Source organism: Desmodus rotundus, chromosome 7 (genome assembly GCF_022682495.2).
Source record: "Desmodus rotundus isolate HL8 chromosome 7, HLdesRot8A.1, whole genome shotgun sequence".
Lineage (NCBI taxonomy): Eukaryota > Metazoa > Chordata > Mammalia > Chiroptera > Phyllostomidae > Desmodus > Desmodus rotundus.
The window spans coordinates 35,581,650-35,607,305 of record NC_071393.1 but is presented as its reverse complement, the minus strand read 5'-3'; the positions used below and the strand labels follow the sequence as shown (position 1 = coordinate 35,607,305).

The window sequence follows — 25,656 nt, the reverse complement described above, 5'->3', positions numbered from 1 at the left end:
CTTACATGTAACTTATATTCCAATGTTGGAAATAGAGGGAGGAGGCAGACAGTAAACCACTAAATATGTTTTTCGGAAGTTAATTTTCTGGTAAAGTACTACAAACCCAGTGAAATGGTGTAATGTGAAGAGAGAGTATATTGGAGGAGGGGTTACTTTAGATGGGAAGGGTCTCTATCTCAAAGAGCAGAGCCTCTCTGAGAAAATCACATTTGTGCTGAGACCTGAGTGGAGAGAAGGGAATAGCCATGTAAAAACCCATGAGGCTCTCCATGTAGGGGGAACAGCAGATGCAAAGGCCTTGAGGCGGGAAAGAGCTTGGCTTTTAGAGAAACGTCAAGGACAGTGTGGTTAGGGCCCGGGAAGCAAGAGGGCAGGAGGTAGGCAGGAGCCAGGCATGCAGGGCCTCCTGAACCAAGAGCAGGAGGAGCCTGGGGTGTGGAAAGTGCCCTATGGTAGAGAAGCACAGAGAAATTTCTCTGCACCTTCTCTTCCCAGAGGCCAGAAAACTTCTTAACACCAAACAACAGCAAGGTTCTGCCCATCCTGGATCCTCAGATCTTAGATGAGAAGCTGGGTTCCACCCGTGAGTCCTGGTCCAAGGCCACAGCGAGCCCCGTGATGCACTCTAGCACTTCCACCTGTCAGGAAGAAGAGGAAGAGCCTCAGAGGCCTCTGATGTCCCGGGAAACGGTGAGTGTCTTCCCCTCCGGGCAAGGAGGGTTAAAGCAGCAAGGGGTGATTTGAAAGAGGCTTCTCTGTCCCTGTGGGCCTGGTTCACTCCTCAGGTGGCAAGGAGACCTCCCCTTGGCCTCATTCTATGAGTTACTGCAAATCTAAACTGGGGGAAGCTGTGGATTCTTTATCTTACAGAGTTTCTTTATCTTTTGAATTGAATGCCCATACGATTTTTTCAAAACAAACCTCACGACACTTGTACGAGCTAGTTCCATTTACTCGAGTAATCTCGACGCAGAACTTCCTCAGGAAGGAAGATTAGTTTTTGGCTTCTAAAAGAGGAAATTGAGTCTTGAAGAAAAAGAGGACGTTGTCTGTGTTCACAGAGTCCGTGACCTTGACTGTGAGGGCCAGCATGGCTTTCTATTGCCCGTTGGCCAAATGCTAGGAGAGGTTTGGTGAGGATGGCTGAAATTGTGTCTTAACCTGGGGAGGGGTCAATGCTGGGTCCTAGCCCCTTGCTGTGGAGAGCTAGAGTGCAGGCCACCAAAAGGATGGTCCAGTCAAAGTTCCTAATCGAGGCCCCACCCCGATGACCAGGGGTGAATCAAGTGTGGCTTCCTCCCATCTTCCACAGTGGATCCCGTGGGGGTCGCTGCTTCAGAAGATCCTGAGAAAAGGCCCGAGCCAAGGCCTCTGGCCAGTAGGGAAGCCCTGGGCTTTCTTCTCTCAGGATCTGTCCCTGTCCACTAACAGCCTCTGCATCTTCCCCTGTCACTTCTGCACCATGTCCCATGGGATGAATAGGAAGGGTTGCTATTTACTGGGTGTACCCAGGGTGCTCCCACATGGAGCGCCCCTGCCCACCCCAATGCAGGGCCCTCCCTGGCAGGTGCCAGAGCACTCCCAGACCACCTCCTACACTCCTTCCTCTCACCTCTGCTCCTCTGGAAAGCCGCTGTCTGTCCTGAGCTTCCAGCTTGGACATCAGTTGGCTTGGAAATAAAGAGGCAGACTTTGTCTTTGGAGACTTGGGGCCATATGAATAAACCTACAGTTAGTCCTGATCTTTTCTAAAGGGCTAAACTGTTATCAGTGAGACAGTGAGAACTTGGTTCCTGCCTTCTTGAAGGAAAGATTTTAGGCAAGAGACAAAGTGCACTAAGGCAAGCAAGAATGTATGGGCTACAGCAAAAGGGTGCTCAGATGGGATGATTATTAAGGCTGGGGACAGTGAAACAAGGAAGGGCTTAGCACAGAAGAAATAGCAGGAGAGCCCAGGCTGGGCTGCTTTAGCTCACAGGGAAGTTAGAGAAAAGGGGGCTTTGGAGACAGGTTCACGAAGTTAGCCCAGGATGAGGTACCACTGCCCACTGCTCCCCTGTTTGTAAGTCCCTTGGGGTCCCTTATAGTTTAGGAGATGCACTTCTGTGGCAGGAGAAGAGGGGGAAAGGAAAGGCATGGGCGTGCTCCCAGGAGGGAGAGTGAGTGCTGGATCCTTTGTCCAGAGGGTTTTTATTTTCCTCTTGCCGGCGGGAACTTTCGAGGAGGATTTTAGCAGAATATTCATCAGCTTTCCAGGTGTGTCCTTTCAGGGTCCTGGTCTCCACTGATTGGTTGGCGCCAGGGCAGAGGGGGGTCATTAGTCATCACAGCTGGTCCTGAGGCAGCCATGGCATCACTTGTCTTGTTTTGCTGCTTTTCTGGGCCTGGAGCTGAAATACAACTAAAGCCTACCTGTTATCCCCAGGGAGGAAAGGTCGGAGTTCTAAACCACAGGACCAGTGATATGCTGGGGAGGAAAGGTTACCCTGGGGGCAAAGTCCATGTTTCCCCAGTTTTGCCCCTTACTAGGCACCTGGGGATTCCCACCCTGGTCATCTCCTGCGCCTGGCCCATTGTCCATGTTCTGCTCATGTCTGTCTAACTGCCTATCACAAAACCGTAGGCGATGGGATGAGACTCCACCTTTAAAAGTCAAGGTTAGCCATGGGGAGCAACTGTTTTTAAGCAAGAGGTTGAGTAACCATTGTGAGTGACAGAGGGGCGGAGGGGAAATAAGCGGCCCAAGAGCACTCAACCAGGATTCTGCGAGGCTCTGAGTGCAGACAGGGGCTCAGGGCTCCCCCAAACCCACAGGCTGTCAGAGGTGTGAGTGGGCCTAGATGGAGCACAGACTCAAACATGCCCTCTCTGAACACCGCCCTAGCGCGCCTGTCAGTGGGCTGGTCCCTCTAAGCTCCTCTTGCTGGGCACCTGGCGAGGCCGCAAGCACTGGCTGATCCCCCTGCTTTGCTGTTGGGTGAGGTGCAACCAGCCCCCACCATTCAGCCTTTGAGCCAAGGCACACTGGCTTCCTTGTCTCTGGGCTCTGGGGCCCGATCCAGGCCTGGCCCAACACAGATGTAGGTAAATGTTTCTTAAGCCATGTGATAGAACCCCTAGCTAGACAGGAAGTACTTCAGAAGGAACCTTAGAGAACTCTAGTCTGATCTAGTTTTACAAAGGATGGCAACGAGGATGAGGTGGGATGACCCTCCCCAAGGCTCCAGGCCTTACGTTGCCTTGCATATAGCCCAGTGAATACCAGATGGCTGTGGAGGCCTGGATGCCCAGCCCTGCACCCTTCAGCCACCTGACACCACTGGGTGCCTCAAACACTCACACAGTACTCAGGACAGGGAGTCTTTCTCTCTCCCTTGCCCATTCTAGCCTGTCCAAGGCCCCTAACCTGTTCCTCCCTGTTCCTCACTCTTGGCTTCATTTCATTCGCCCTTCTGCCCCTGCCGTCAGTCTTCCAGTTCATCATTCCTCCCCTCCTCCCCTACCTACCACTTCTCTCTCCCCTCTCCCCGTTCTCCCCCACCTTCTCTCTCAACGTGATCCTTTGCCCTCATTTAGTCCTGGAGACTCAGCCCCCCGGCTCCAGATCTTAACAACAAGCCAGAGCCCGGAAGGGCCAAAGGAAGATCCAGGCGAACATTTACATAGCCGATAAAGCAGTCACAAGCAATAGGACTTGGGCGGGTGGCAATGGTATACAGGTCCATGACAATCACAAGTAACCATGTAGCAGTGGGTCACTGCTCCATAGCAACAAGACGAAATTACATAGTAGTGGACAAGCTCCTGCAAGAGACACAGCGACAAGCAAGAGAATGCAGTCAGGGAGCAGGAGAGTGCAGCTGCACAGCAAGAGACCCAGGCTGTCCACTGCGACCACACAGCACTGCTACAGGAAGGCGCAGCCACAGAACGTAATGGTGAGAGAAGAGCACGGCGTGTGCGCTGCAGACAGGGCCACGGAGCAGTGGAGTGTACCTGGCTAGCACTCAAACACATCTGGTGGCAATGGCATGGCCACACGCTGTGTGACTCCTGCAGGTATGGACAGGGAGTCGTCACCAGCAGCAGAGCCCCGGGGTGCAGCAGCGGGCCCCAGCGACCTGGCAGTGTAGTGAGCAAAGGATTAAGCTGCCTCTCTGGGCTCTCAGCCGCTCCCTCCGGGCTGTGAGTCCCTCCATGTCACCTGATTCCCAGACTGCATTTGTCTGCATCTAGTCTTGTGACACATTCCTCAGAGCCCAAGAAATAATTTTGCCTTTGATTCCCTTCAGAGCCTACTCTGGCTGAATAGGAGATTGAACCCTTTCTGGAGAAAGAAGTGCCTTGGGAGTGGAGAGGGGAATGGAGGAGATGCAGGTCCCTATCATCTCTTCAGGGAGGATGCCATGGAGGCCCCCTGCTGCCCCATGCCTGCCAGTCCCATCCCCCAGCCCCACTAAGCCCTACTGGGATGCCCCTCCCCTAGTGTGCCCTTGGATCCTCTTCCTTCCAGGGTTGCAATCCTGCAATCTGGGCAATTCTTCTCTCTCTGAGTCCCTTCATCCAGGACACTTGGTTTTGACAAAGGCCTTTCATGCGTCATTTTGTCAGCTTGGTGCAAATCTCCTGTCCTGAGTGGACAGCTGGCGTCAGGGTCCCACGGGTGTGAGCTCGAGTCAAGTGCAGGCAGGGCCTGGGCAGAGCTAGAAGAAGGCTTCACCTCCCCTCTGAGCGGCTTTGAAACAGGTGGGCTTTAAGTAGGGTGCAGAGTGAAAGTCACCCTGGACATGACAGGTCTCCAAACATTAACAACGTAAAAGCATCCTCCTTCTCTCCCAGACACCCCAGCCTGGCCCCCCTGAGGCCAGGCCACGCCACGCCCTCACACACGGCAGCGAAGAGCAGGGAGTGAGGGGCTCCATGCTGGCTGCAGACCGGCCTGGTTCCATTCACACAGAGCTTATACCACCCCTGCCATTCTCCTGGTCCCCCAGTCCTCAGTGGCTATATCAGCCATCCTCCAACCAGCCAGAAAACCAGAACTCCCACCCCTGCCAGGTGCCCACCTATGTCCAGCTGTGCAGGGAGTGAGGACAGGGGAAGGCTAAGGCAAGAAAGAGGCCATGGCCCTGAGCTCTGGAAGTTCTCCCACCAGCAGGAGTGAGCCACACCCAGGGGGAGGGGACGGGTGGGGGAGAGCAACAGTGATGCAGAGCACAGGTAACTATTGGTGAGAGACAATGGAAAAGGGGCGTGGCCAAAACAGGATATCTTCTTACGTGTCACACCTACCCCGCATTGTTGGGCACACCTGGTGAGACCTCGGTAAAGAGAGAGAGCAGCAAGGAAGTCTTCACGGAGGAGGAAGGCCATGCTTTGGATGAACAGAGACAGAAGTACTCAGTTGCTATTCAAGAAGTCGGCGCTCAGTGTTGTTCTGAATGCAGAAATGACAGCACAAGACCTTTCCCTCCTCTCGCTGGTCTTCCCCTCCTTTCTCCCCCACCCCCTTGCTATTTATGTCTCTCCCTGCTTCTGTCTCTTCTAGTTATCTCCATTTCTTTCTGATTTCCTGGCTTTCTCTCTCTGTGACTCGCTCTGTTTTCCTCCCTCCTTTCCTCTGCTGCTCAGAGATTTATGGCGGACCAGAGGCCCTCGTACAGGCAGATGAATAATTGACAAGGGTTGTTTAAAGATTGTTTAAAGATTCAGTGGAGTTTCTCCAGCCTCGCCACACTGGAATAACTCATTGCTTTCCTTCTTTCTTTGAAAGCCTTTCCCTCCTCCCTTCATCTCTCCCCCTCTAGTCCCACATCTACCCCCCTCTGAGCATAAGGCTTTTGTTTCTCTTCCTTTGGAAGCATCTCTCAATCCCTCAGTTTCTCTGTTTTTAAGATTTATTTATTTTTAGACAGAGGGGAAGGGAGAGAGAGAGGGAGAGAAACATCAATGTGTGGTTGCCTCTCACACACCCCCTACTGAGGACCTGGCCTGCAACCCAGGTAGGTACCCTGACTGGGAATCGAACGGGTGACCCTTTGGTTCCCAGGCTGGCACTCAATCTACTGAGCCACACCAGCCAGGGCTGATTCCTCAGTTTCTCTGTGTCCACTTCCCCAACTGCCCCACTCCGTTTAACCTACTGTTAAGTAAGTTGACTTTGGGCCCTCTGGACGCCATTTCTGAGAGAGGGGGAAGAGAGAGAAGAAGAAGGAGAAAGAGGAGGAAGAGGAGGAGGAGGAAGAAGGAAGGAAAAGGAGAAGGAGAAGAGAAGGGAGAGAGAAAACGAAGGCACCTCATTGCAGGCGAAGAGAGGAAGGCTGGCCACAGAAGCTGTGGTTCCTCCCAGGTCACACAGCAGACGAGGCAGGAGCTGGGGCCACAGGAGGGCAGGCCCTCTAGCCCAGGGACCACTCCCTTCCCAGGCAGGCAGCGAGGTGCTGCCTCTGCCACAGCTCCCCAGGTAGCCTGGAGCACTTCGTGCCCCTGAGCCTTGATTTTTGCATCTGTAACACAAGATGTACCAGATGTTACCCTGACCTATCTGCTTCTCGGGGTCAAATGGAACAGGTGTGGGGCCTGCAGAAAGGGCTGGCAGCGTAGCAGTGACCCTATGAGCCTGGTCCCGTGTGTCTGGCATGGCTGTGAGGTGGCCAACCATTCTCGTTCGCCCAGGACTGAGGGGTTCAGTAGTGCAAATGAGGACGCAGCTCACCCTGCATAGTGAGGGACCTCCCCTGCCCCAGCCCTGCTCCATTCAAGGTCGCCACACCCTTGGGCCCCTCTGCACACATAGCCGCAGAGTACAAACGTCTGCTCCACACTGGCCCCTACACTCATCAGCTCCTCAGAGTGACCGTGAACTACCCCTTTCAGGGCCCCAGTTTCTTCCTCTGTCAGTGCAGGAAGTTGGAGCAGATGATCCCCAGTCTCCAGAGCTCCTTTGCCATGACCGGGGCCTCGGTTCTGGCCCCAGGCCCCCACCCAGAATGAGGTCTGCAGACTGGTGAGGTTGACGGTTAGACTCGGTCTTGGTTCCCTTGGTACCACCCGGCGGCAGGTGACGAGTCTGAGCCGGAGCCGCCTGCAGAGCCAGCAGTCATCACCTGAGAGTGGACACCCCCCACGTCAGTGGCCAGTGGTAGCAAGAACACCAGCGCAGGGTGACAGCGTCACAAGGCCCTGGAGCCTGGGGCTAGCCCCCACAAACCATAGTGACACATAGCCCAACCTGGGAGGCAGCTCCTCTGGGTCCTGAGAGTTCAAGGGCTTTGGAGGGGTAAAGAAAACACGACAGAAACAGGGCAAGGCAGAGACAAAGAAAGCACAGCCACCTACCTGGTGCCCACCTCAACAAGCTCCGATCAGATGACCCTGACCCAGTGCCCCTCCAGACCACCCACAGTGGCCACCAGGTGCGCTCCTGAAGCACACGCTCACCTGTCCCACCTGCTTCAACACCCCAGGCTCTGTAGCCCTGGCTCCCCTGCCCAGGCTTGCGGTCCCACTTTGCCAGGTCAGTGTTCTGTCCCTGTCACTTCCACAAGCTCCCCTGTTCTATCCACCTGGCAGCAAAGCCGACCCAAGGACAGGTGCTCATCAAACAGGAGCTCCATATCACACCCCGCCCCTCCTGGGCCCGCTCCTGCAGGGAGGGGGGTTCTCAGCCCTCCTCTGCTTCTCTGCTGCACTCTGGCAGCCCCCGAATTATAAGCCCTGGGGCGGCGGGGGGAGGGGCAACTCTAAAATAAGTCTTGTGAGGTTGCAACAGTCACAACTGCTGGTCTCTGCTGAGAACCCTCAGAACTGGGGGGCTCTGCTCCCCTTCCTCTCCCCACTTCATTCTCTTCTTTCTCCTCCAGCTCCGAGAGAGAGAGAGAGAGAGAGAGAGAAAGAGAGAGAGAGAGAGAATGCCTACCGAGCATTTGAGACAGGAAGGGAGGGCGGGAGAAAGAAATAGGATTCATGCTAGTGTGTCCCTGTTATCTCCCTCTGCAGGCCCTCCTGCAGGTGGTCTCAGCCACGTGGCCCTGGAGAGTTTGAGCCCATGTTTAACACTCAAGAGGCGTGTACCCTTGGACAGATCACTCCCTCTCTCTGGGCCTGTCTCCTCACTGTAAACTGGTGGGAATACCTCCCCTCTTGAGGCTGTGGGAAGGATTAACAAGAGAGTGGATGCAGCAGCTTGGAAGCTGTGAAGGGCTGTCCTCCTTCCAGGAGGCTTATTAATAGTCACCATGTTCCCGGGGCCCTTCCAGACAGAATAGCAGGGAAGAAGCACAAATCGCCAGGCCTCCCCTCTCTGACCCCTTCTCTACAGGGCTGTTCTCTTCCCCAGCCATCCCCAGAATCTCCCTAGTGAGCTGTTCTCCTCCATCCATCACCTGGGACTAAAGAGATTAATAAACGAGACTCATAACTCAGCTGCTGGGGTGTAGCAGATATTTACGGCTGCTTTTCAATTTGCAGAGATTAAGTGTTTGTCGATTTATTGTTGCTGGGGTGTGTGTGTGTGTGTGTGTGTGTATGGTTGGGCAGGGCCCCCTGCAGGCCAGCCCCTCCCCCACTCCACACTCGGCCTAGTGGACTCACCACCCCCATGCTACCCCACCCCCACCCAGTCCCAGGAGCCTGGTGGGGAGCCACTGGCCACTGCAGTGGGCTTGCCTTCCTGACCAACATGACCAGAGGGGCAAGTGGCCCAGGAAAGGGCCCCAGGGCCCATGGAGCTAGGTATTAGTGAGGATGGGAGGAGATCCGTCCTTTACTAATGTAGAGGGCCCTTTCTGAGCTTTGGCCCACCTCACCTCTCCGCACCGAGCAAAGGGGCCAACCCCACAATTCCGACCACACTCCGGGTACCCAAGACCCCAGAATTCCCTGCCCAAATAGACCTGAGCCTGCTTCTGAGGCCTGCAGACTTCCTCCCAAAGTCCATTCTCCCAAGGGTCGAATAGTTTCAGGGGGTTGCACCCTTAGGCTCTGGGGGATGGCTGTTGAGAGCCTCCATTTATGTTCCTGTCCTGGGCCCCACAGCCATTAGGGGTGGGCCTGGAGAGGGGGAGGCAAGCTTCCCTGGAGAACGCCCCAGCCAGTCTGCAGAGGCTGAGGGCAGTGAGGCAGTCCTGGGGAGGCTGGTGAGCAAGGGGCGCCACCCCCAGGGGCTGGGAAGGCAAAAGAGTTCTGCCCACATATGAGCAGTGCTGGGGGAGCCAGCACCCCAACAAAAGAAGGGGGCACCGGCAACAAAAACGGATCCTGGGCTGCCTCTCTATTTCCTGTTGACTTCGCAGTCTGCCTCACGCCCTCACTCATTCATTTGACCGGCATTCTGAGCGTCTGCTCGGTGCCATGCCCTACGACAGCCCGGCCCACACAGGCTTCTCCACTCACCTGCGCAGCTGGAGCAGGTTTGAGGCCTGTCTCCACCACTCAAGAGCTGTGTGGCCTTGGATAAATCACTCCACCTCTCTGGGCCCATCTCATCTGTTAAGTGGAGGGAATACTCTCGCTCCCTAAATCTTGAGGCTTTTGAGATGGTTGAAGAGGGTAGACGGCAGGCTCTTGGAAACTGTGAAGGGCAGTCCACTTCGCAGGAAGCTGATTAATAGTCACTGTGTTCATGGGCACCCCCCACCACAGACTGAGGAAGAAAGGGGAAGCAACGAAGCTCACCCAGGCCTTCCCTTCTGACCCCTCTCCAGAAGGTTTTCTCCAAGCTACGTGGCCTCCTGCAAAGGTCCCTATCCTCAGGAAGTCAAGTTCAGCAGGAAAGACACCCCGGGAAGCAGTGGAGAAGGCTGTACCTGGGACTGGGGCGCAGTTTGCTCAGGGGATTATGGAAGCGCAAAAGGGCGTGTACCTAACTCTAACCCCCACCCCACATGCCAGGCAGGGCACACTTCATACAGAATGCCAGGGAGTGTCCCCAGATGTCACTGTCGTCGATGGTCATTGATATAAAAACCATGATGGATCTTTGATTTGCTGGCAGAAGACAAGTGAAGGTGGATGACCTTGTTTCTGTAAGAAGAGTCTGAGAGAGATGTGTCTGCGAATCTTTCTCCCACCCAGAGGTGCTGCAGGGCTCTCGGGCCAACCAGTCCCTCCCGGGCCCTCAGTTTCTTCATCTGTCAAAGGGAGAGAATGCCTCTCTCCAGCGAGGGGTGAGGAAGGCTTAGCACTGTGGACAGAACTGAGGAGGGCAGGGTGCAAGTGGAACGACCACATCAGGGCCTAGCTCCAGGCACCCAAAAGATCAGAGGAGACTCGAATGAGAGGACCACTGAGGCTCGGGGTCCCCCAGGAGGAAAGAAAACCTTAGAGAGTACAGGGTGGGAGGGGCCCCAGAAGACCTGGGGTCCAGTTCTCACTCTGCTGCTGACTTGAGGACTCACCCTGGTTGCCTCCCCCCTTCCATGGCCTCAGTGTCCCCCTCTGTGCAGTGAGGGGCTGGTCTTGATGATTTCCTCTTTTATCCTGGAGATCAGAGCAGACAGAAATGGTACGGCCTGCTGGCTCTGCTCCTGAGCACGATGCCTGCTGCTGCCCCATGTCACCGTCCCTCTCAGCTCCTTGATTGAGTGGGGGGTGGGGGGGCAGAAGTGCAGCTCTCTCAGTAAACAAAGCCAAGACGCCGAGGCCATAAATTGCTGCCAGCTGGAATCATCTATTGATGAGAGCAGGAGGGACTATAAACCAGGGGTGGCTGGGGAGACCTGCTAATCTGGGAGATAAGGCTCACCCCTTTTGCAAACTTCCAGCTTAGCCCTCCTTTTAATAACACTAATTACATCCATCAATCTTTTTTCTGGTGATAATGATGTTTTATTCTTCTTTTCTATTTTTACTTTTTAAATATATTTTATTGATTATGCTGTTATAGTTGTCCCAATGTTTCCCCTCTGCCCCCCCTCAATTCAGTATCCCTATTCCCTCCAGCAATCCACCTCCTTATTTTAGGTCTGTGGGTTGTGCATGTAAGTTCTTTGGCTTCTCCATTTCCTACACTATTCCTGACCTCCCCCTGTCTATTTTCTACCTACCATTTATGCTTCTTATTCCCTGTACCTTTTCTCTCGTTTCCCCCCTTCCCCTCCCTGCTGATAACCCTCCATGTGATCTCCATTTCTGTGAATCTGTTCCTGTTCTAATTGTTTGCTTAGTTTGTTTTTTGGATTCAGTTGTTGATAATTGTGAATTTGTGCCATTTTAATGTTCATAGTTTTGATCTTCTTTTTCTTCAATAAATCCCTTTAACATTTCATGTAACAATAGCTTGGTGATGATGAACTCCTTTAGCTTTACCTTGTCCGGGAAGCACTTTATCTGCCCTTCCATTCTAAATGATAGCTTTGCTGGATAGAGCAATCTTGGATGTAGGTCCTTGCCTTTCATGATTTGGAATACTTCTTTCTAGCCCTTTCTTGCCTGCAAGGTTTCTTTTGAGAAATCAGCTGATGGTCTCATGGGAACTCCTTTGTAGGTAACTGCCTCCTTTTCTCTTGCTGCTTTTAAGATTCTCTCTTTATCTTTAACCTTTGGAATTTTAATTATGATGTGCCTTGGCGTGGTCCTCTTTGGGGCCAACTTGTGTGGGACTCTCTGTGCTTGCTGGACATAGTTGTCTATTTCCTTCACCAAATTGGGAGTTTTCTTTTATTATTTTTTCAAATAAGTTTCGATTTCTTGCTCTTCCTCTTCTCCTTCTGGCACCCCTATGATTCGGATGTTGGTGTGTTTGGAGATGTCCCAGCTTTTTAAAAATTATTTATTTATTTATTTTTAGAGAGAGGGGACAGGAGAAGAAAGAGAGGGAGAGAAACACCAAAGTGTGGTTGCCTCTCACATGCTCCCCACTGGGGACCTGGCCCAAAACCCAGGCATGTATCCTGACTGGGAATTGAACTGGCAACCCTTTGCTTCACAGTCTGATGCTCAATCCACTGAGCCACACCAGCCAGGGCTCCTTGCTTCCTTTCTTTTTTATTCTTTTTTCTTCTTGCTATTCTAGCTGAATGTTTTTTTTCTTCCTTATGTTCCAAATCATTGATTTGAATCTTGGCTTCATCCCCTCCACAGTTGGTTCCCTGTAAATTTCTCTTTATTTCACTTAATGTAACCTCCATTTCTGCCTGGGTCTTTTTAAAGCTGTTGCTGTACTCAGTGAGTTCTTTGAGCATCCTGATCACCAGTGTTTTGAAGTCTGCATCTGATAGGTTGGTTGTCTCCATTTCATTTAGTTATTTTTCTAGAGTTTTGTTCTGTTCTTTCATTTGGGCCATATTTATTTGTCTCCTCAATTTGGCATCCTCCCTGTGTGTGTTTCTGTGTATTAGGTAGAGCTGCTTTGACTCCCTGTCTCAGTAGCGTGGCCTATTGTAGAAAAGTGCACCTGTAAGTTGTATGGGGCGGAGAGTTATGGAATCATCAGGGTGGGGCAACCTGTTTCACTGCTTCGTGGCTCTGTGTGAGGGGAGGGCCCAGAGAGGGGGCGATGCCACTACCTGGCTGCTGGAGGTTTCCCTGGGAAGAAGCTGTCTTCCAGCACTCACCCTGTTTCCAGTCACTTCACTTTCTCCCTGTATGACACTGGTACCTTTCCAGCTGTTGCCCTGGTGCCAAATCCCAGATAGGGTGAGTCTGAGTAAGTCCTAAGTCTATGCAGCCCCTTTAAGAGGTGTCTCCTGAAAACCCAGCAGTTTCTTCCACCACTCCAACCTCCACTGGTTTTTACAGCCAGAAGTTATGGGAATTTATCTTCCTGGTGCTGGAACCCTGACTGTGTGGTCTGGCCTGGGGCCGGAATCCCTCGCTCCCAAGGTATTCTTCCTGATTTGTATCCACCAAACATAAATATGGGACCGCCCATTCCACCACCTTCTCTCCGCGCTACACTGTGTCTCCGCACCTCTCCTCCTATCTCTGCGTCTCTGCCCCGCTTACCCATCCGGGTGAATGTGGCTTCTTTAAATCCCTGGTTATCAGACTTCCATACAGCTTGATTTTCTGATGGTTGTGGGTGATATTTGTTTTGAGGTCTAGTTGTAATTTTTTCTGTAGCTGTGCAAAGAGGCAAAGCATGTTCACCTATGCCTCCATCTTGACCAGAAGTATCTTATTATCCACCAATCTTTATTGAGCTCTTACTCTGCTCCCAGAACTTTAATCATAATCTCATTTCATTCCTGCACCAATCCGATGAAGAATTCACAATAATCATCCCCATTTTACAGGTAGAGAAACTGCTAGTAGCTCAGTAGCCCTCCCAGGCCATGGGCATCGTGGAAGGAGAGCCCTGGTCCAACACAGGTCTGGGCTTCCCAGCCCAGTGCCCACAGCTTCAGCTGGCCATACCTCCTGACTCAGAAGGAAAGAGCCTGGCAAGCTTGCTCACCCTCTTCCTTGCTCATCTGGGTGGGTGGGCTGCCTTAGTTTCCCAGTAAACACCAAAACAGGGTTCTGTACTGTGGCCCCCTCCTCAGGCATGCCCCAAACCTTTGAGAGGCCTATACAATGTATGTCTAAACTTCAAATAACAAAAAGTTTAAAATCAAGCTGTAGCTAACAAACTATTAAATATGGTCCATTTTTCCTCCTTGACAAATACACCGTGGCAACATCTCCAGAGAATTCTCAGATTCCATGTTGGACACCCGTGACATGGGGAAAGCAGGTCCCAGTCCCCTCCCCCATGTCCCCATATGCGCCCTTCTCATCTGGCTGTTTCAGTGTCACACCCTAATGACCCAATGACCATGTGAGACCTTCACATAAGGTGCATAAGGGTACACCGTCACCTGCAGGAGGACAGGCCAGGCAGTAGAAGGCAATTTCAGAGTACCGGGTAGCCACACTGACGTCCACAAGGGTGTTCTAGCTCTGGCTCGGCACGCCCTCTTGGCCCACCAATTCCTCGCCCTCAGAGAGAGTTGCAGCCGTGGGAGGGCCAGGGCAGGATCCTCTAACACACAGGGCCAGGGCAGGGTCTCTGCTTGTCGAGACTAACTGGGGACCGTCCCTCCCCCAGCTTCGTGACTCCATTAGGGGGGACTCCTGCGCTCAGATTAAGTGCTTTTCGGTACAATCCAATTTTCTCCTGACGCGGACCAGAAAAGCCCTCTCTGTGCGTGTGTGTGCCTGCACGGGCGCACATGCCACATTTGTTGTTAAATGTCCAATCAGGTCCAAAGATAATAGAGAAAGGCCAGTTCACTCCCAGTTTAATCAGATAAAATGCCCATTCATTGGCTCCTGCCAGGGGCTGATGTCCCCTCCTCAGCAACACCAGGACAGAGGATGGGGGTGGGGGTGGGAGGCGGCTGCAGGAGAGAGGCTGGGGATGAGTGGGAACCATGGGGGCCAGAGAAGCTCGAAGCAGATTGAATAGGTGGGCTGTGCTTTTAAATCTTCAAGGAGGGGGGCGGTGCTGCCCAAGGGGGACTAATTATCCTTCAGCCTTTAGCCAGCTCTTACTCAAACAGACAAAAGGAGGCTTTGCAGCCCTGATGGCTGCTAAGCTTCTACAAAGAATTGTTTTTACTCTCAGATATGCAAATGTACCTCAGCAAGGTGGACTCAGGGGAGGGCTGAATGCTGGCTCAGGGGTTTGGAAGGGCCAGGAGAGGCAAGGGCCTGGCGGCTGGACCCCCTCCAAGGACTAGTGTGAGAAACTGGAGGCATCTTACCCGCCCTCCTCTGGCTGGATGGGGAGCCCACTCAAGCCCTGCTTCACCAGCTGGGAGAGTCTTGTAGAGGCCAAAGTGAAGGCCCTCCCTCCCACCTTCACCTTTATGTGGGTGGGAGGCTCCTGTGGATGCCCAGAGGGGCTCCCTTAGGCCGCTGCCTCAGGGCCCAGGAGCTGATAGTCCAGATGGGGCCCTCCTGCCCACTCGACCCCCTCCAACCTAGGGCACAGCCGCCACATGACTTACCCAAAGCACAAGGTGGGCTGCCCCTGCTCTCAGCAGGTCCATGACCCCTTCACCTGTTCTGTGAGCCCCTCAGCCTGATGGCCCTCTGACTTCTGAAGCCTGTGCCCAATCCAGAATATTCTACTCACACCCAACCCTAACGGTACTTCCAGCTCCAGGTCTTTGCTTCTCTACTCTGTCTGCCTTGTATCCCCTCTCCACCCCACCCCAGGTGCCCAGCACACAGTAGGTGCTCAGTAAATGAGTCCCATGGATACATAAAATGCCCGCTTCTTAAGTGGCCACATGGCCAGAAGTGATGACATCTTCATCAGAGAGGGGACGTTTGCTTCCTATTCAGCTCCCAGCCAGCACCTACAGAAATGACAACCCGTACCCCAAGGCTGGAGGCCTCTGTGGGCTATGAAGGGCCGCTGGTGCCTGATCATTCACAGCAGGGGTGAGGAGGACAGTGTAGAAGAGTTGGGGGTGGGGGAGAGGGTTAGAGACCCAATTCCATCCCTCTCAGCCCTCATATCAGACACCCAGCAGCCATGGCCTTGGGGAGTCCATTCCTCCGCTATACAAGGATCTCAAAAGCCCTAGGACTGAAGACGGGCCTGGTGCAAACGGTCTGCATCACCAGGATTTGCATCCTGAGGCTGACCGGAGGTGGGCAGGGGCCCAGGCGTCCTGAGAGACTGGGAGGGGAGAGTGCCTCCAGGCAACAGAACACCCCCACCAAGCCCCTTCCCCTTGTTGCTGCTGGCATTTGTGAGGGTCTGGGCCAAGGAGGATTGATGAGGGAGGGCTAGTCATTCAGGGAAAATGGCCAAAATAGGCCAACTGACAAGCCGGGTGAGAAGGGGCTCTGAAGGGAGCAACTGTCTTGTGGCTCAGGCAGCCAAAGGCAGAGTGGGGAATATGGATTTCCAGAAGCATTGCCCAGGAGTCCGGAAGAGGAGACACTCTTTGCAGCTCTGGGGTGAGCCTGGAGCCCTGCAGAATGGAGTGGGGTCTCCAGTAATGCAGACCTGGGGAGAATGCACTGGCCTGTGCTGCAGGCAGGTGGGTCTAGCCACTGAGGACAGGGAGGGGGGGTGCAGAAGACATAACGGCCCCTAAAAAAGAATCTAGCCCTGGCTGGTGTGACTCAGTGGATTGAGCGCCGGCCTGCAAACCAAAGGGTCGCCAGTTCAGTTCCCAGTCAGGGCACATGCCTAGGTTGCAGGCCAGGTCCCCAGTAGGGGGCGCGAGAGAGGCAACCACACACTGGTGTTTCTCTTTCTCTTTCCCCTCCCCTTCCCCTCTTTCTAAAAATAAATATCTGTAGGGGGATAAAAAGAGTCTAGATGGGGCTGGAGAGGCAGAGAAAGGTAGGTGAGTGCTGAGGAATGAACATCTGCATACACATGTCCTGTGCCCAAGTTCCCTAAGGCATTGCCCAACCATGTCAGCCTCTCCTCAGAAGGCCCTGGGGGTCTGCTTCTGCCAGCCCACCGGGCTGGGGCATTGGAGCAGAGGACCCCTCCCCCTCCACCGGCCCTCCCAGTGCTGCCTTTCCAGGAGCTAAGATGAGGCTGAAACAGAGGGAAGGGAGGCCCCACCTGAAGCTCCCCTGTTACCCCAGTCCCACCCCATCTACTGTGCCTCCCCGAGTCCCCCAAAAGTCCAAGAAGTCTGTCCTGAGCCCCTTCCACCACACTAGAGACTTAGCAGGTGGCCCCAGGGCCTGCTCCCCACACACAGAGTCCATGCCTGGGGAGGGGACAATAAATGAGAAGCGGTGTCCCACACCCTCAGAGAAATAATGACATGGGGGAGAGTAAATGAGAGCCTAGAATTTGGACTTGGGGAGCTCACTAAAGAGATGATGCTTTAATAGTGGAATCACAGTTCCCTCCAGCCAAGATGACCAGGAGCACACCTAGAGCTGAAGCAAGTTGGGTTTGTGAACTCATTGCAGCCTGGAGGCCGCCCGCCGCAGCGGGAGGGTGCAGGGTGCAGGGTGCATCAGGGAGAGTGTCGGGAAGGACAGAAGAGAATAGGCTGAGTCAAGTGATGTGAGGAGAGTTCAAGGACACAGGGCTTTGCTCTGGTTGGATGCTCTTGGGGGGCATGGTAATTCTGAGTGGGAACTGGGAGACTTACCCTAAAGGCAGGAGGAGTGAAAAGAGGCTGAGACTGCCCTTGTAAGGCAGCGGCAGACACTCAGCTTATACGGGGAAGGGTGCTGTCCGGTCACTTCGGCGCTTTGGACGATGTCCATGTTTCGTGCGGTCTCGTTTTTGTCTTGCTCCATGCTGGTCAGAAAGGGGTCTTGTAGGGGGCTGCGCAGTTACGCTCCACAGGAGAAAGCCAAGGTCTAGCCATGCGAGCAGGCCGGCTCCCAGCCATCAGAGGCTGCTTTCTTCCTCCTCAACAGCTTCGGGCATAGTGACAGAGGAGAGACGGGCCAGATGTCCCACACAGTCCAGTGCCCGGTGCCGTGCTCCGCCCTAGGCAGTCTTTGCCCGAGTCCCCTTTACCACAGGCCTCTCCCCGGTGTGCAGATGATGAAGCCGAGGCTCAGGGAGGCAATGTGCGCGTGTGCGTCCTGAGGAACCAGCGAAACTGGGACAGAAACGCTGAGCTCCCTGCCTCCTAAGTCCCTCCCATCCCCTGTCCTTGGCTGGCCTGGAGGCTGAGCCTCTACCCACTCTCACCTTTTGGTAACAGGACCCTAAACGTGTCCCCCAGGGCATCCCAACAGGGAATCGCTTGCCGCAGGGGCTCTGCCCAGCTGTCCTAGCCAGCCACAGTGTCACCAGCCACTCTGGCACAGGCTGGTCTCCTGTGCCTAAAGGTATGAGGGGTAATGAGGCCCCATAATTAAGGTTTCTGGAGACACGGCCAGGAAACGTATAGACAGGCTGGGTCAATAATTGTACTCCCTGCTGCAGACCCAGCCAGACATTGATCAGCTCTTCCCGCCCTCTGTTCTGCGCCGCCGCCACCCCCACACGCCTGTCAGCCCGCCTGTTCACAGCGCCCATGTGCACAGGTTTGGCGCAACTAATTTGCACTTGTGGGGACCATCTGTCCTTTACATGTGTCCTCACAGAGTGTGTGTGGGCCCTGCCTCCTCCTCAGATGTGCTCCAGAGAAGGGACATGGCACCTGCCTCAACTGGGGACCCCCACCTCAGACTAGGGCTCCTCAGGGTGGGGGACTGCTTCCTGCCTCAGTCCAGGGCTCCTGGTGGGGGGTGGGGGACTAAGTCTTCTTCCTTCATCTCCCTCCTTATCCCTGGACCCTCCTCTTGGAAGCCACACAGGCCCCCTTAAAGCCTGACCCCACATCAAGCTGTCCCCTGGAAAGCTGGCTGCCCCTAGATGCAGGTGTCCATCTCTGGTCCCAGCTCTGGCTCCTGCTCCAAGAACAGTGACATCACTGAATCCCTGGGTCCAAGCGGGTGAGAGGCCCACTCCTCTCCCACAGCGAGGGGGCACAGCAGTCATGACTCAGGCAGCCCCCTGGGGCGGCTCGGGGATGGCAAGGCAGGTAGACTACCCAAGAACTGAGAAAGGGCAGCACCCTAAGTTCCCCTGCCCGTGGCTACCTCCCCATCCAAGCTTGCAGGTGGCCGACATCCCTCTCCTACACTTCCCCTCCGAGGCCGCACTTTCCTCCAGGAGGTCTTGGCCCATCTCCCCCCACCCTCCCTCACTGTGCCTGGCTGCTCCTCACCTCACACCTTTGCTCCTACTGCTCCCTCTGCCGTGAACACGCCCCTTCATCACCCTGTTATCGCCTGACAAGCTCTTACTCACCCTTCAAAACCCATTCTGGCTCTGAGATGCCCTCCCTTAGGCCCCTGCCTGTACCCTGGGGTGGCGAGGGGCCTGGCTGAGGCCTGTAATGTGCCCGCTGCCACACCCACTGGAACGCAAGCTCCTAGAGGACCAAAACTAAGGCTTGTTTACATCTGCATTCCCAGTGTGCGGTACAGGGCCTGAGCGCGGAGCTGCTGGGCAGGAAACTGGAAGGACCTAGTGTCCCCAGCCTGCATTGGAGGACAGGCAGCGTCACCATCCTTTCGCCCTGGCTGGCTGCCCGCTGATAGAGTTATGAGGTTTTAGGAGCGGCCATTAGGGCCGAAGACAGTACACAACCAGGGAGGCACCCAGCTCCCTTCCCGCCTTCCTCCAACCACACCCGCCCCAGAGCCCATCCCAGGGCACTGGTGGGCTACAGCCACAGTGAGCCCCTGCAGCAGACAGCCCTGCACGCATCCTGTCTGGGTGTCCAGCTCTGGGCTCTGATTCAGGGGCGGGGAGGGTATGATCGTGGCCTCCATCCTGTGTCAGGGCCACTGATGGCGTTTCTGCTTACATAGGGTTTTAAAAATGCAGGTCTGTGCTCCCCGGGCACAGGCTGGGCCATCAGGTGTCCCCTGTGACATCTCACAGACAGGGACACAGAACCCGGGATCCCACAAGCCCTCACACACTCGGGAACAGAGGCCCACAGCCAGACGGGGCCCAGAGAGATCTGGCAGCATGCCGGGATGAGCGGTAGGAAACACCTGAGCCCTAGTCCCCGCTTCTCCGCCCCTGCGTGTCAATCAGTGGCGGCCTGTTGCAGGGAGGGTCGGCCTCAGCGTGCAGGAGCCAGGCCTGGAGCCAGTGAGAGTGGGGGAGCAGAGCCAGTGGGTGTTCACAGCCAGGGTCCCCACCCTGAGCTCCCCTGAGCTGGGAGCAGGGGAGGTCCTAGCCCTAGTAAGTGAGGAAGCAGGAGCTTGAGCTCTGGACACTCAAAGGCCAGTTGAGGACCGGAGAGCCAGCCCCAGGGTCTGGGAAGGTGGGTAAGAGTACGGACTCTGGAAGCAGTTCCCCCACTGGGACAAGTTCCGTGACGTCTTCCGGCCTCACTTTGCTTCTCTGTAGAATGGGCATCTGCCTTGTGCAGTTACTGCAGGGAGGCGGGGTGAAGTTAAATTGATCATATAAAGCATTTAGAAGGGTTCCGGCCACAGTGAGGGGGTGTTGCTACCTGCCCAGTTCAAGCTCTGGAAATTCAGAAAAGGAAGTCACCATCCCTCCCAGCAAGGAAGGTGGGAGATGCTTTTGTCTGGAGGCCAGCTCTGAAACGTGGGTCACAGAGACAGGGCGAGGGTGCCTCTGCCCTGTTGCCAGGGGAACTGCAAAGGCAGAGACCGGACAGAGCAGACCTATTTGCTCCCAAAGGTTCTGAGGTGGCAGGAAGTGGACGGATGCTTGTGGAAGAGGGGCTGTGCTGTGAGCCTGGGGGGTCCCCGGGGACCCTAACTGCCATCTGGGTGAATAAAGCCCCCCAATGGCCCCAGGTATCTCTGTACTCCCCACCTCTTCCTTCCTAGGACCCCATGGAAGAAGGACGTGCACCAGCCCCACAAGAACCCTAATATTCTCATAGTACCTCTCCACTGTGTCTTACCACGCTTTAAGAGGGGAGGGGGGCTTCTCGGCACCCATTTTATAGATGAAGCTCCTGACACCCGGCAGGTCCCACTGGGGCTTCAAGGGGCAGACTCAACTCTCCGGATGGTCTTCCCTTCCCTCTCAGAATCCCACACTTGATCTGCATCCAGTGAGGACCCTTAAGGGCTTCACTTGGTGCCCCCCCACCTCCTGTCAGAGCTGGGCCAGAAGACAGGCCTGTCTGGGGCCTGGCTGAGCACAGCCTCCGCGTGGTGCATTATTGATGGGGCTTCTAATTGTGCATTTCCCAAAGTCTACAGGCCTTTGATGAAAAATTCATGGCACACCCGAGGATGGGAGCACGCTCGATCGATTGGCAGCCCAGCAGGCGCGAGAGCACTGGGCCTCTCTCCATGAGGGGTGGCCAAAGGCTGGGCCGGGAAGGGGGTACCAGTCCGGTTTTGCCTTCATCCCAGGCTTCTGGCCCAGGATCTTAGGACTGGAGGGGCACACACAGCAAAAAGCAAAGCCTATTTTCCCTGGGTGGTGGGGCCGAGGGGGTAGGCTGACAAGCAGGATCGGAAAGGTCTAGGCCACATCTGGGATGCCATCTGGGTGTCTGGGACTATCCAGAGTGGATGGCCATCTCTGTCACAAACCTAATTTTCATTTCCCTAGAAAAATATTAGACCCTCCAGGGCCCCCATGAGTCACAGAGCAGGAGTCTGAGGTTCAGAGAGCCAGCGGACGCCCTGTCCAAGGTCACACAGACAATTAGCAGGACAGAGGGACTTGAACCCAACACTGAGCAAATGCGAGGTGCCCTGCCTCCCCACTGCTCCTGGCCAGCTCAGACTGAGCCTCCGAGCAGTGTGGGCCTGGTCCTGGCCAGCTCCCCTGCGTCTCCTCTGTTATACAAAAGAAGAAATCCCAGTAAGAAAAAGTGACCTCTCCAGGGTCCCAGAGTGAACTAAGTGAAAAATTAGGGCTGCAAATGAGAAGGGTAAAGGTCCCCCTGCAGCACCGAGAGAGGCCAGCGTCCCCCCACCCCCGTGCAGAGTCCTGAGCCAGCACCCAATAGCCAGGGGTGGGGGGTACCTCAGGGGTGGAGCTTTTGAAACACGTGAGGCCATCTGTCCTGGACTGCACAGTCAGGGATGGTTATTGTGCCATTAGAGACCCCCAAATCTGTCCATCCATTCACTAAGCAGGTGAACAACTGTTTATGGGGTCCTAGCTCTATGGAGGCACCTTGCTCAGTGCCTATGGGGATGCCTGTCAGGAAAGGCTTCGGGGCCAAGCTTGCCTGGGACAGACAGGCGGGACCCAGCTCGGCTGGGGGAAAGCAGAAAGAACCCCTCCATGCCCTAGGAGGGGTCCCTGCAACCCGGGCCCAGGACAGTTAAAGCAGATGGCCCCGCCTTAGTGACCAGAGCCGTTTCTAGGTGGTGGGCTGCCTTGTTTGGGTTTGTTTTCCCTTTGCTTCCCAGTGAGTTTCTTTTAAAAACATCCACCCATGTGTCTGCTGAACTAAAGGGAAAGGAATTTTTCCCGGACCACTGGGAAAGGAGAGGAGGGAAGGCCCAGGCAGCCCTGTGCAGCCCCAGCCATGCGTCCAGTGCAGGAGGAGCCCAGCTGCCGAGGGGCGAGGGGTGGTGGGGGAAAGGAGAGAGAGGCACAAATAAGGGGTGACTGAGAGAGAGGGGGGAGCTGAGGGCAAGGGGCAGAGAAAGTGGAGATGGAGGGAGCACTGAAGGGGAGAGTGAGGTGTCACTAGAGGGCAGGGCAGTGGAGGAAGGGTGCTGACTGGGGCGGAGGTGCGGGACAGCCCCTTTCTTAGGCTCCTGCCCCCACAGCTCTCCCAGGCCCTGTGCTTCCTCCTTGTAATTCCCTGGCCAAGAAATGAGTCTAGCCTGACTTCAGTCACCCCACCCAGATGCCCCCCGCCCCGGAACAAAGGGGAAGTGGCCCCATGGGCCTGCCTGCTTCCAGCTCAGGGCTGGGCTCTGTCACCAGGCAGGTACTTGTTGTAGCAACAGTCCCCAGGAGGGGCTCATCCTGGGGAGCAGGACTGCTAATAGGAAAGATGGGAGAGCCAGGCTCCCCAGCCCCTCCGGCCCTCAAGACTGCCCCAGGCCTCCTTGACAGCCACTCTGTAAGTCTGCCCCCACACCCGCCAGTTCTGGAAGGATGGGTTGGCTAACCTAGCAGACAATTGTGTTGGAGTGTGTTGCCTGGCAACCAAGAGAGTTGTTCCCAGAGCAAGTCAGAGGGGGGAGGACCAGAATATCAGACCTACAGACATTGCCCAAGAAGCCCATAGTCACAGGAGCCTTCCCTGGGGTCTCCAGCCCCTGCCCAAGCCCCCAGAGCCCAGGAACCCCGAAGGGAAGAGGGAAGGACTCTGGGAAAAATGCTTCAAAGTGACCGCTGTCTCCTGCCAATCTAGGCCCGACTCTGGCCTCTTGGAGGTCCAGCCCTACATCCTAGAGAGTGGCCGTGCCTGGGCTAGCCTGGGGAGTAGGGCCTGGTGGCTTGCTGGTAGTTTAGAGCTCACACAGGACAGAGAGGGAGAGAGATGAGGCGGACAGGGACATCCAAGGGGAGGTACATCTAACCCAGGTCATCAGAGCTGGCGTTGCCTGGCTTCGTGCCAACAACCTTCTCCCTTGGACCCCAGCTGCCAAGACATTTGCTTTTCCGCTGTGGCAAGAACCCCAGAGTACACCCCAGCACACACCCCAGCGGGGGTCATCTCCCCAGCTTGCAGACGAGGAGGCACAGAGTGGGCCAGGGAATTACTTACGGTCACACAGCAGGTGTGGACAGAAGCTGTATTAGAAGCCAAGCTTCCGGACTCTCCCTGCCCCCATTGTGGGGTGTTCAGAGCTCTAATTAGGGGGCTTATGGCAGGAGGTGACCAACGGTGAGAAGGTCACTTTATGGGAAAGTAAGCAGGACTGTGGGGCCAGGGCTGGGTTCTGTCACCTCAACAGTCCCCTGAGTGCCTGGCCCTACACTTCCCTGGGCTGAGGGCAAGAGCCAGCTCCAAGCTGAGTCCAGGAGAGGCAGGTCCCTGAGCCACAAACCCTTGGGGTGGGCCAGGGGTCTTCCTGGAGGAGGAGAGCCCAGAGTGGAGACTCAAAGGTTGAGCAGGGTTCTGGAATGCCTGGGAGAGGACGCTGAAAATGGCAAGAAAGAGCACCTTTCAGGAAGCCCCACCCCAGCCCCATTGCCCAGGCACAGCTCAGTCAACAGTCCGAGCTCCATCAGACGGGGGCTGGGGGGGTGCCGGGGTCAGTGGCCAAGGTCTCACCACCACTCAGAGCTCCACGTTCACCACGCTGAGCACGAAAGCTAGAGGCACCATCTCTGCTGCTGCAGGAAGGGAAAGAGAAAACAGAAGAAAGGGAAATTCACTCCTTTTGTTTCTCTGCTATAACCTTGGATTGAACAGGGAAGCAATGCCTCCCCCTCGGGGAGCCTGTTTTAAACAGCAGTCTGCACAGATCTGGTTGTGGTTGGGAGGTTCGGCCAACATTTGGAGGGACGCAGGAGAGGGGCCTGGGCTGAGCAGGCCCTGGACCTCGGACGTCTGTGACAGTGGACTCCGTCAGGGCAGAAGCAGAGCTCCTGGGCCTCAAGAGCGGGAGCCGGTGGAGAACTGGTCTTCCAGAATCACACCTCCTCCAGGCTCCCACTTCCAGGCCAGTCCTCTGTCTGCCCTCTGCCCTGCCCTCGCTGCCAGGCCTGGGTGTGCCAGCCCTGGGCCTCGCATCCCCATTGGTGACAGTGCTCACTGGCTTCACTGGTCTGCCTTCCGGTAGAGAGAGAGCATCGTGGAGAAAAGGAGCAGGTTCGTCCTCATGGCTGTTCTGCTGTCTGCTCTCCCGGACAAGGCAGAAAGGTGCCAGGCGAGGTGGGCTGTGGCTAAGGGCAGGGGGGGGGGCGCAGATCCAGAGGCATCGTCCTGGGAGCAGGAGGCTTTTCAGCCGTGGTGAGCGCTGCCCCTGGGAAATACTGTCGTCCTTCAGCAGACCTTCAGCCCAGCCCTGGTCCTCTCCTGTTCCCGAGAGCCCCCGAGGGAGCTGCACTCCGGAGGCCAGCACCACTTTGCACACGCTGAATGCTTTCCTTTTAAAGACACATGGTTGATTCCCATTAACAGTGTTAGACAAGGTAGATTAGGCAAGAGGGGCCTCTGGGACATCCTGCGGGGCCCGCAGGAGTTGAGTCAGATGAAGGCAGATCTGGAAGGAGCAGGGACCCCTGCCACAAGACCTGGGGGTCTGCTCGGCCCTACTCCCCAACTCAGGATGACAACCAGAGGCTGCAGAAGGGAGGTGTCAGGATCTCCTGAGAGCTAGAGGGAGACAGTGTAGCCCAGGGGTGTCCGACTCATTGTCACCGGGGGCCATGTCAGCCTCACAGTTCCCTTCAAAGGGCCAAATGTAACTTTAGGACTGTATACATGTAACTACTCCTTAACTGTTAAGTGAGAGCTCGGTGCTGCCGCCCGGTAGAAACAAGGTGCCGGGCCAATAAAATAAGGTGGAGGACCGGAATCAGCCGTCAGGCCTTGTGTTTGCCTGTGGTGTAGGTGTTCCCTCGTGGGATGAGGAATGCCAGGCTGGGGGCAGGGTGGGGCACGGGTCAGGGATGGCTTCTTGGCAGAGGTAGGTGAAGCTTTGAAGACAGGAGGCGGCTCAGGCAGGCTCAGGAGCAGAGTGACCAAGAGTTAATTGGTAAGAGGAGGTCTAGTGCTGACACAGACCGCCTTGAAAGAAGTTTATCAGGAGGACATGTGGGAGCCACCGAAGGGCTCTGAGGCCAAGCAGAATGTTCCAGGTATCTACTGCAGCGAGACAAACCACCCCAAAACCTTGGGGCTTAGGGCAGTCATTTTACACTTATTACCCTAGCTCACAGTTCTGTGGGCACAGCAGGGAGGGCTGGCGGGTCCTCAGCTGATCAGCCCCCAGGGGCAGGGCGGCAGCAGCTGCCGCCAGGTGGGTGTGGCTGCCTCCCACACCGTCACTTTGGGCTCCCTCACTGCAGGGCAGTCTAGGGGTAGGGAGGCTTGTCCTCTGGGGGGGAACAGCAAGCGCTCCAATGGGAAAGGTAGCAGCTGTGACGCCTTGATGACCTGGCCTCAGATGTCCCACGTCACAGCACTGCATTCTACAAGTCTCTAAGGTCAGTTCGGCTACATGGGAGGGAGTTAGACCCCACCTCTCAGTGAGGACAGTAGCAACGCCTTTTCAGCCATCTTTCTTCTACCAGAGAGGAGGACTGGGTTA

At 55.4% G+C, this 25,656-nt stretch overlaps 1 protein-coding gene across 1 annotated transcript in view; it reads left to right on the top strand.

Moving 5' to 3' along the window:
- Positions 1-25,656, top strand: part of CCDC33 (coiled-coil domain containing 33) — a 108,794-nt gene that overhangs the window by 67,266 nt on the left and 15,872 nt on the right. Inside the window, exon 11 of the mRNA XM_053928207.1 lies at positions 499-693. Within this exon, the coding sequence (XP_053784182.1) occupies positions 499-693 (195 nt within the window). The remainder of the gene's footprint in view (positions 1-498; positions 694-25,656) is intronic.